The sequence below is a fragment of the Limanda limanda genome, chromosome 16 (genome assembly GCF_963576545.1).
Source record: "Limanda limanda chromosome 16, fLimLim1.1, whole genome shotgun sequence".
In the NCBI taxonomy this organism is placed as follows: Eukaryota; Metazoa; Chordata; class Actinopteri; order Pleuronectiformes; family Pleuronectidae; genus Limanda; species Limanda limanda.
In genome coordinates, this window is record NC_083651.1 from 1,793,576 (window position 1) to 1,804,855 (window position 11,280).

General features: G+C 36.7%; 2 protein-coding genes across 2 annotated transcripts in view; both read right to left on the reverse strand.

Moving 5' to 3' along the window:
• The window catches only part of efhc2 (EF-hand domain (C-terminal) containing 2), an 11,997-nt gene extending 7,291 nt beyond the window's left edge, over positions 1–4,706 (reverse strand). The window contains exons 1-4 of the mRNA XM_061089038.1: positions 4,665–4,706; positions 2,659–2,847; positions 2,378–2,528; positions 1,255–1,478 (exon numbers count right to left, since the gene is read on the reverse strand). Of these exons, the coding sequence (XP_060945021.1) occupies positions 1,255–1,478; positions 2,378–2,528; positions 2,659–2,847; positions 4,665–4,706 (606 nt within the window). The remainder of the gene's footprint in view (positions 1–1,254; positions 1,479–2,377; positions 2,529–2,658; positions 2,848–4,664) is intronic.
• A 388-nt stretch (positions 4,707–5,094) lies between these two features.
• Positions 5,095–8,929, reverse strand: fundc1 (FUN14 domain containing 1). Its single transcript, XM_061088293.1, has 5 exons — positions 8,861–8,929; positions 7,102–7,252; positions 6,322–6,397; positions 6,097–6,225; positions 5,095–5,759 (listed from the first exon to the last, which is right to left on the reverse strand). The coding sequence occupies exons 1-5, from the start codon at positions 8,877–8,879 to the stop codon at positions 5,682–5,684; spliced, it is 453 nt and encodes a 150-aa protein (XP_060944276.1). The 5' UTR covers positions 8,880–8,929; the 3' UTR covers positions 5,095–5,681.
• Positions 8,930–11,280: the final 2,351 nt, after the last annotated feature.

Sequence of the window (11,280 nt, forward strand, 5' to 3'; positions counted from 1 at the left end):
AAGAAGAGGAGGAGGAGGAGGAAGAAGAGGAGGAGTAAGAGGAGGAGGAAGAGGAGGAGGAGGAGGAAGAGGAGGAGGAGGAAGAAGAGGAAGAAGAGGAGGAGGAGGAGGAGGAGGAAGAGGAGGAGGAAAAGGAGGAAGAAGAATAAAAAAATAGAATATCAAAAATTTAAAATAGAAAATAAAATATATATATCTAAATATATATCTTTACAGATGAAGAGAAAAATAACAACATAGTGCAATTTGTGCAGTAGTACCACACCTTTGTTTGTTGTATATAAAACATAAATATTATATCAATATGAATTATCAATGTTGTATCGACTAAATTATTTAACTCTTACTTGAAAAAAATCATAAAATTCCAGTGAAAGTCTGAGTTTTACTTTTCAAAAGAGTGAAACAGCTCATTTCACATATAAAGTGATTATCATAACAGGTGTATGGTGTTTGATTGACAGCTTGATTGACAGCTTGATTGAAAGCTTGATTGAAAGCTTGATTGACAGTTTGATTGACAGCTTGATTGAGAGTTTGATTGACAGCTGGATTGACAGCTTGATTGACGACTTGATTGAGTTTGATTGACAGTTTGATTGACTGCTGGATTGACAGCTTGATTGACAGTTTGATTGACTGCTGGATTGACAGTTTGATTGACAGTTTGATTGACAGCTGGATTGACAGCTTGATTGACAGCTTGATTGACAGCTTGATTGACAGCTTGATTGACAGCTTGATTGAGTTTGATTGACAGCTGGATTGACAGCTTGATTGACAGCTTGATTGACGGCTTGATTGACAGCTGGATTGACAGCTTGATTGACAGTTTGATTGACAGCTTGATTGACAGCTTGATTGACAGTTTGATTGACAGCTGGATTAACAGCTTGATTGACAGCTTGATTGACAGTTTGATTGACAGCTGGATTAACAGCTTGATTGACAGCTGGATTGACAGCTTGATTAACAGTTTGATTGACAGCTGGATTGACAGTTTGATTGACAGCTTGATTGACAGTTTGATTGACAGCTGGATTGACAGCTGGATTGACAGCTTGATTGACAGTTTGATTGACAGCTTGATTGAGTTTGATTGACAGCTTGATTGACAGCTTGATTGACAGTTTGATTGACAGTTTGATTGACAGCTGGATTGACAGCTGGATTGACAGCTTGATTGACAGCTTGATTGACAGCTTGATTGACAGTTTGATTGACAGCTTGATTGACAGCTTGATTGACATGTACCTGCTCCCGCAGTTTGCTGTAGGGGTCCTCGGGCACCGTCCCGGGTTCATTCAGAATCACCCCGAGATGGTTGAGGAAGTTCCTGGTGAAAGGGTCACAGCTGGTCACGGTGAACGTGCGTGAGAACAGCACCATCTGCTGGTTGATGTTGAAGTGGAACGCTTGGAAGAACTGGTCTTCGTCCGGGGGGGGCATCGGCACACGTTGACGATGAATAAAAGTTCCTGCGACAAAGAACAGAGCCAAAGAGTTAAAGAACGTGGGGGGGGGGGTCATCGCTTACTTGAGTACTTCAGTCGAGTACTTCACCTGTTTTGAAATGACCGTTAGAACATTCTAAATCTATCTATGATTAGATTAGATTTCTTTATTTATCCACACAACGGGGAAATTCACTTGTTACAGCAAAAAAGAGAAAAACAGAATTTAAATAACAGTGCCGAAGCAACAATAAAAAAGAAAGATCAAAATATATACACTACTAAACTATTCATAATGAGAGTAAAAATATACAGAAAACAAAAACAACCTGCAAAACAGACACTGTGCAAAAGCAGGTACTGGGGAGAAAGTGGAGTGATGTGAGTGTTATTGTAATGAAAACAAAAGTATTATAAGTAATATTGCAACAGTAGTGACCATGATACAGAAAAAATAATTAAAAGTAAGTGACCATAATATAAATAATACTACAAGATAGTATAAAGGAAAATATAAATATTGCAATTTAACCATTATAAGTGACCATGATATAAATATAGATGTAAAGTGTTGAATATTATTGTGCATAGTAGTGATCTGAGTAAAAAAAAATAAAAAATAAATAAGAAAAAATAAAAATAAAAATACAAATACAGCTATGGTAACCTATGTATAGGTTTATAGGTTACATAGAAGTGAATAGCGTACGGGTGTCTGTACATATGCTTTACAGAAAATGTAAAGTACTTTCCAAAAAATACAAAAAGCATAAATCAAAACCAAATGTAAAACCGTTTGGTTTGATATCCAACTGCACAATTATATCATATCATTATAGCAGCAGAAATCTCCAGAGAAGGTCCGGAGGGTCACAGGGTGATTGACCTTCAGACAGGTGACCTCACAAACAGATATGTCTCACCTTGTGGCAGGGCGGTGTACTTCAGGTTGGGCTCCACCACCTGCATGGTGTCGTCCTCCAGGTAGTAGTAGATCTTACACTCCCTGACCTTGTTCATTTCACCCTGCACCCCCAGCACGGTCTCCTCGAAGTACGCTGTGAAGGACAGGACCTGGGGACAGGATGGATGTTCACATTTAGCTGAAAATCAGTCGGTAAAATCATGGATTGGAAGTGTGGTCCTGTCCATTAGGGCGGATTGACTCCACTGGATTAGACTGATCCACCTCAGGACCCCTCACCTGTTTGTCGTAGGCCACCCATGAAGCCAGATCCGAGCCCTCCCTCCTGGGGAGCGACGCCCAGTTGGGTTTGAACTTCTGTCCGAGCAGCAGCTCTCCTCCGATGCCCGGCTTCTCGGAGCCCACCATCAGCGGGAGGCCATTGGAATAGTCAAAGTGCTGGGACTTGTGGAATCGCTCCTTGCCCAGCTGGAGAACAGGAGGAAGAACCCATCTCAACAACTACAGGCTAACGTGTACAATCATAATATTTAAAAAGAATGCGTCAAAGCCAGAAGAAATTACTTGAGGTCAAACCAGTGGCGTCACTAGGCTGTTTTATTCGGGGCTAAAGCCCCGGATCTAATTTGATTAGCCCCGAATCTAATTTTTTAGAAAAAAAATCGACTTTCCGACGGTCCTTGAACGCCCCTCATGTACCGCACGAGAACAGAGCAACAGTGCGTCAGTACACTTCAGCAGCCAGTCTCTCACTGTTTACAACAGGTGAGTAGTGAGCACAAGCCCTAGATTTCACAATGTCTTTATTATATGTCAGTAATTAAAATGTCTGTAAACGTTTTAAAAACCTTACTTATGGTAAATGTATATAATGTTATAATTGAATGCAAATGTATATCATGTACTTTGTCTGCAGCTAGAATGCTCTAGCTAGCTAACGTTAATGACTAGTAGTGTGATGGACCAGAAGTCATTGACCGGTTTGCCCAAGTCAAACCGAGGAGATACCCACTTGTGCTCAAAGGACAAAGGTCCAAAGAAAGGAGCAAGAAACAGTGAAACGAGTGAAAATAAAAAGTTCACTACAAACAAGAAATGAACAAAGAAAGACAATACATGTAGAGTAACAGTTAATAATACACAGACAAATGTACAAGTATACACAATATGGAAAGTGTAAAGTAAAGACAGATATACTGTAGAAGAAAAGAAATGAACAAAGACAAACGCATGACTACAGAAAGATAAGATGTTTAAAAGGTTCTTGCCTTTTAAACATCTTATCTTTCTGCATTTCTGCATTGTATACTTTTTCAGACATTGTTTACTATTGTGAAACTAATACAAATATGTGAAGAATACATATATGACTATGTGACTCATTTATTATCGAAATGTTTAATGTTGGTGCTTATGAATGAGGCACTTTTTTGTTAAGACAAAGGGAAGTTTGTGAAAATCTATATTTTTACCATTGGTATTAATAAACTGCATACATTGTTTATTTTGTTATTTGTTATTATTTTCAAAAATTGCATGCGCAGTTACGTTTTGGCCCTGGGCTAAGCCCCGGATCTTTCAGAAACCTAGAAACGCCCCTGGGTCAAACTCTTAATCATTCATCATCTCTCTCTACTTTTAGCTTCCCAATCAACATTAAGGAGGAATAATAAAACTATTAATATTGTAGTAGTTGGCTGTTCCTCTGATTTTTAATGTTGAGTTTTCCTCACTGTTGATATCTGGCCTTTCTGTCACTTTGCTTCCTGCTGATTGTTACTTCTCTTGTTTTGCTGTCAACACACTTTGTGAACTCTTAAGTTAAAAAGAACTTTTACAGACGTCCATTACAAAGGACAAATAGAGAACAAATTATTTCATCTTCTGGCTAAACTCAGGGTTAAAGTTAATAAGAGAACAAATCACCTTAAGTAATAATTGTATTTTTTTTATGTGCAAATAGGTCAAATATGCTGCCACTTGTCAAAAACAACAAACAAAATCGAAACACGTGATATTAGCCTGTACAGAAGTACGTACATTAACTTTCATGAACTAACTTTGAAGGTTTTGGGAAACTTTATCTCATCTACAGACAAAGAACAAGTGTTTTAATAGAAGAATGTTTCTGTCACTTCTGTTTTCAGCCCGTGGAAACCGAGAGCTAAGCTAACTACAGCCGCTGGGATCTGGGATGCTAGCTTCACTGTCGTTAGCTTAGCTTGAGCTGAATCGAGGCTAAAAGTGAAGTTAGAGAGAAATAAAGGAAACTTTAGATAAGTTACCTGTTTATTGTTGGAGGTTCCAGGTAGAAACGGTAAAGACATGTCGGTGCAGTGGAAAACCAGGCGGTTCTTTTCTGTATTAAACTTCTTCTTGTTATTTTAACGGCTTTAACTTTATTAAAGTTGCTGCTCTTTAACCTCTGCTCTAAAGGTCCAAAGGTTTAAAAGTTCAAAGGCTTTATTGTCATAGGCAGAAATAAACAAGTTATCAAAGAAAACTAGAAACAGTTTATATATTATATATATATTTAAATACAGACATACTGAAAGAAACCTCTAGAACCAGACTGTGAGGGCGACATCTGCCTCGACAGGTTGGGTTGAGATAACAGGAGAGGTGTGGGGGGGGGGGAAGTAACAGGTTTTAAATTTATACAAAAAAAAGACACAAATAAAACACACACACAAATAAAAGGCGAAACAATTAAACTGACAGTTAAATGTTTTATTTTTAATGTGTTCAAACTTACACAGGAGACAAACCGCAGCCTTCAATACAGAAAACACATTTATAGCTAAACACAATACATTTTTAAAAATAAGAGATGCAGGGGAGGCATAACAATCCCCACAATCTATCAGCACTTAAGAATAAAGTTCACTTTTATGGCTGAAGTGGATTGATTATGAAGGAATTGAAAAATATAACATCTTTGCATTGATTCTTTCGCGCACCACCTGCCACTGTGTATGATAACAGCATTACAGTGCAGTCTCACTGCTGGTGAAATGTCATTTGATAACAATAAATAAATAACACTCTAAAATTTTGCATATTTCTCATTATTTGGCCTGGATAGTGGCGTATTTAACAAAGGTCTAAAGAAGACGTCTCACATCCTCGTCGACTTGTCACGTGAAGGGTCGAGTATGAGAGCGGAGGGAATAATGTGCAGCTTATGTAGAAACACGGAGCCACAAGCTAAAGGAAACACTTAAACCCATCCAGCAATGATTGATTCTTTCCCCGTACAGTCCATCATGACATCAGAGATATGAGATGCTTGTTCTTTGGCTCTAAGACGCCATGCCGAGCAGGAACCCTCCGATGAAGCCACTGGTGACCACAATGTTCTTCTTCACAAACACTGTGGACTGAAGAAAAGAAAACACGTCTCGGGTTAATTCCAGATCGATAGCTCTTATTCAAAATGCATTTATTTCCTGATTCTCCAGAAATGTATGTAAAAAAGGTGAAAGCTTTCAAGGTGACAGTACGTGGTTACGTAGCATAATGGTACAGATGAATTTAAGATATAAAACTTCAAGGTGAATGGGAAATAAGTCCTGTGTGGCTTAAAGTCCAGCGTCTTTGCCGTTCTCATTTTGTTTGAAGTAAATGTGCAGATGCATGTTTAAGTTTTAAAACGGTTTAATCACAGAAGTGTTTGAAAATAAAAATAAAGCAACACATGCAGCTTTGGGATCTCACCTTGTCTATGAACGTGTTCAGCTCCGGACCTGCTTGCTTGGTTCCCTTCTTTAACTCTCTCTTAGCTTTGTTCACATCCTTCTCTACTCTCTTCCAGTCCACCTGGATGTATCCAGTATTGTTAGCTATCTAGAGAAAGAGTCAGAGAAATAAAGAATGGATGAAGCTCAAAATGATTTTCCTTCTGTTGAATGGTTTAAATCTGATATTTTTATTGAAGAATACCTGCAGCAGCAGAAGACCTCCCCCTACAGCGGTTGCTGCCACTTTCCCCACCTTCTGGAAGAGATATCCTGCACACCTACATTAGATAAGAGATGGTGCATGAAGGTTACTCCAACATAAAGGAGTTCACCTGTTTTGAAATGACTGTTAGAACATTCTAAATCTATCTATGTAACCTATGTATATGTTTATAGGTTACATATAAGTGAATAGCGTACAGTCTGTACATATGCTTTACATGTAAAGTACTTTCCAGAATATACAAAAAACAATCAACAAAATGTAAACTGTTTGCTGTGATATCCAACTGCACAATTATATAATCTCCAGAGAAAGTCCGGAGGTTTTCACTCAGACGCAGCTTCAGAGAACTGTGCAGGTTTTACAACTTATTAGTCAGAAACTATAAAGAACAGAACTTCTAAGACATCATACTGTAATAATAGACAATCTTTCCAACATTGTTGGGCATTTATGAGATCAAACAACAAAACCACAGACATCTAGGAACTGAATGAACCTAAGCAGATACATAAAGATTTGTGGGAGGAGAAGGTTTTTTCCAACTTGGTCTGAAGTGAGGTCCACAGACTTGATTTACATATTTATCAGCATGATAACCCTCGTCTCAACATGGCTTTTACTGGTGCGTCTGATATTTAAATATCTGCTGGGAACTGCAGATAAAAACTAGGCTGTAAGGCTAAAAAAGGCACAATTTACATGTTGGACTCAAGTACACAGTCTGTGAGGTCCCTGAAGGCAGCACGGTGTATTTACCATCCACTCACTCCCCCGATGGCGATCTGCGTGGCCACAGAGTATTTCTCTGCCAGGGGCCCCGAGTTCTTCCCGAAGAGCCGGTTCCACCATCCCTGTCTCTTGGCGTATTCCGTCAGGTCCACGACCTTATCGTAGATCTCCTCCTCCACTTTAGATCAAAGGAGAAAAACCATCAGAGAACCATAGAACCAATGAGAAGCTCTGCAGCACCGAGGTCTGTCAAAGCTACAGCATCACAGCTGCTTCTGGAGTGGAAGATAACCATAACTTATAGAAACACTCAGTATTAATAATCTGAGTCAGTCATTAATAAAGTTGTAGTCAGCTTCCATTACAGAAGCAGCTGACGATAACTTATAGAAACACTCAGTATTTATTAATGATAACCTGGGTCAGTCTAACTAAGTTATCGTTAGCTTCCTTTATAGAAGCAGCTTATGATAACTTATAGAAACACTCAGTATTTATTAATTATAACCTGGGTCAGTCTAATGTTTCTATAAGTTATCGTTAGCTTCCTTTTCATAAGCAGCTAATGATAACTTATAAAAAACACTCAGTATTAATAACCTGAGTCAGTCATTAATAAAGTTGTAGTCAGCTTCCATAACAGAAGCAGCCAATGACAACTTATAGAAACACTCAGTATTTAATAATTATAACCTGGCTCAGTATAATGTTATCGTTAGCTTCCTTTTCATAAGCAGCTAATGACAACTTATAGAAACACTGTATTTATTAATGATAACCTGGGTCAGTCTAATTAAGTTATCGTTAGCTTCCTTTACAGAAGCAGCTAATGATAACTTATAGAAACATTCAGTTGTTATTAATGATAACCTGGCTCTGTATAATGTTTCTATAAGTTATCGTTAGCTTCCTTTTCATAAGCAGCTAATGATAACTTATAGAAACATTCAGTAGTTATTAATGATAACCTGGCTCTGTATAATGTTTCTATAAGTTATCGTTAGCTTCCTTTTCATAAGCAGCTAATGATAACTTATATAAACATTCGGTATTTATTCATCATAACCTGGTTCAGTCTAATAAAGTTATCGTTAGCTTCCTTTTCATAAGCAGCTAATGACAACTTGTGGAAACATTCAATATTTATTAATGATAACCTGGTTCAGTTTAATTAAGTTGTAGTCAGCTTCCATTACAGAAGCAGCTAATGACAACTTATAGAAACATTCAGTAGTTATTAATGATAACCTGACTCAGTATAATGTTTCTATAAGTTATCGTTAGCTTCTTTTTCATAAGCAGCTAATGATAACTTATAGCAACATTCAGTAGTTATTAATGATAACCTGACTCAGTATAATGTTTCTATAAGTTATCGTTAGCTTCCTTTTCATAAGCAGCTAATGATAACTTATAGCAACATTCAGTAGTTATTAATGATAACCTGGCTCAGTATAATGTTTCTATAAGTTATCGTTAGCTTCCTTTTCATAAAGCAGCTAACGGTTCCTTCCCTGTGGTCTCAACTTATCAAAGTTCTCAGGCCCAGCAGGAAGTTAGCATGAAGTTAGCATGAAGATAGCAGCTAAGCTAAAGTTAAGAAGTTAGCACCACACGCTCCGTGTGCAGAGTTTGAATGATCATGTCGGATAGAAGAGGATGAGCAGTCCGATGTGTCCCTGGTGTCCGGGGAACACTCAGAGATCAGCAGAGATCCAGAGCTTCAGCTCACTGGCCTCCAGCTAAAGATGCTAACGATGCTAACGATGCTAGCGAGGCTGCTTACCCTTGTCACGAGTCGCCATTTTGGAGAGAGAGCAGCTCTGTCCTCAGCTGCTTCGTGTGCGTCACTTACATAACAGTGACGGGAAGAGAGAGAGAGGGACACACTTTGAATATCATAACAATAATACTACACTGTAATATTAATACTATAACAATATATATATATATATATATATATATAGTAAAAAAAAATCTCTTTTTTCTTTTTTTTCACAAGGAACAGTACAGCAACAGTTCATTTTTTTGTGGAACTGGTATATATAAGTATATATAAAAGTATATATATATAAGTATATATACCAGTTCCACAAAAAATACGTTCTGTCGGAATGTGACGGAAAACGCAACAGGAAGTCGCCAATCTTTGATGTTACACGTTTGATCATATCAACTAAACAACAGATGTCACTTACATAATAATGACGGAGTGAGAGAGAGGGACACACTTTGAATATAATAACAATAATAAAACACTGTAATATTAATACTATAACAATGATATATATAGTAAAAACAAAATCTCTTTTTTCTTTTTTTTTCTCAAGGAACAGTACAGCAACAGTTCAGTTTTTTGTGGAACTGGTATATATAAGTATATATAAAAGTATATATATAAGTATATATACCAGTTCCACAAAAAATACGTTCTGTCGGAATGTGACGGAAAACGCAACAGGAAGTCGCCAATCTTTGATGTTACACGTTCGATCATATCAACTAAACAACAGATGTCACTTACATAATAATGACGGAGAGAGAGAGAGGGACACACTTTGAATATAACAACAATAACAATAATAAAACACTCCTAATATTAATACTATAACAATAATATATATATATATATATATATATATATACAACAAAATCTCTATTTTCTTTTTTTTTCTCAAGGAACAGTACAGCAACAGTTCAGTTTTTTGTGGAACTGGTATATATAAGTATATATATATATAAGTATATATATATACAAGTTCCACAAAAAATACGTTCTGTCGGAATGTGACGGAAAACGCAACAGGAAGTCGCCAATCTTTGATGTTACACGTTCGATCATAACAACTAAACAACAGATGTCACCTACATAATAATGACGGAGAGAGAGAGAGGGACACACTTTGAATATAATAACAATAACAATAATACAACACTGTAATATTAATACTATAACAATAATATATATATATATAGTAAAAACAAAATATCTTTTTTCTTTCTTTTTTCTCAAGGAACAGTAGAGCAACAGTTCAGTTTTTTGTGGAACTGGTATATATAAGTATATATAAAAGTATATATATAAGTGTATATATACCAGTTCCACAAAAAATACGTTCTGTCGGAATGTGACGGAAAACGCAACAGGAAGTCGCCAATCTTTGATGTTACACGTTCGATCATATCAACTAAACAACAGATGTCACCTACATAATAATGTCGGAGAGAGAGGGACACACTTTGAATATAATAACATTTACAATAATTATACACTAATATTAGTTAAGTCAGAATTCTGTGAAAAAAGTCAGAATTCTGAGTTTACTGTAGTATCATAAGTGAACCATTCTTCCTGGCAAGGCATAGAACTTGCTTGTGATTGATAATGGCAATGTATAACTTGTAAAAAAGCAAAACAATTAAAATCTAAAAAAAAACAACAAGAAAATAAGTACAAAAAAAAAATCTGTTACCAGTCAGAGGCCAAGGTAAAGGACTCTCATTTCTTTGTGTTTTTATTTTTTTAAATAGCAATTTATCACTGTGTGATATTTTGTACATCATATTAAGCTGTATTCAAACTTTGAATACAATTCAATTCTGAGACTTTATGAGTTTGAACTCGGAACTCACTTGTTTTTTCCACAGTGGCCCTAATCCCAGGAAGTCACCAATCTTTGATGTTACACGTTCGATCATAACAACTTCAAATGACGTCATCTCAAAAACCGATGTTCGATTACACGCCATCAAAACACGAAGTTGTCGCATCTGTGTGATGTCACAGTGTGTGTGTGTGTGTGTGTATGTGTGTGTGGGGGGGTCCTATACCTCTGATGTCTCTGATGTTGCACAGTAATACTTTCAATAAGTTTGCATTCAGTTACAAGAACAATTTGGAGCAAGCACAAACATAACAATACTGTGGTGATGACATTTTATTATTCAGAGTCAGGGTCTAGATATAATACAACACATCATAGATTTAAATACATACAAAAGCCAAAAAGAGAGAAGACAAAATACATATGAGTATTAAAAATATAAAGATAACTACACCAATGCCGCCACAGTTTGGATTGAGTGTAGTGTTAAATATCCATATTGATATATTAAAATAAACTGAGATAATCTCACTATGAGTCACTGAGACATTATACAGAACATAGATACAAGTTACAGTGAGTTAACATCATGTCAATATCT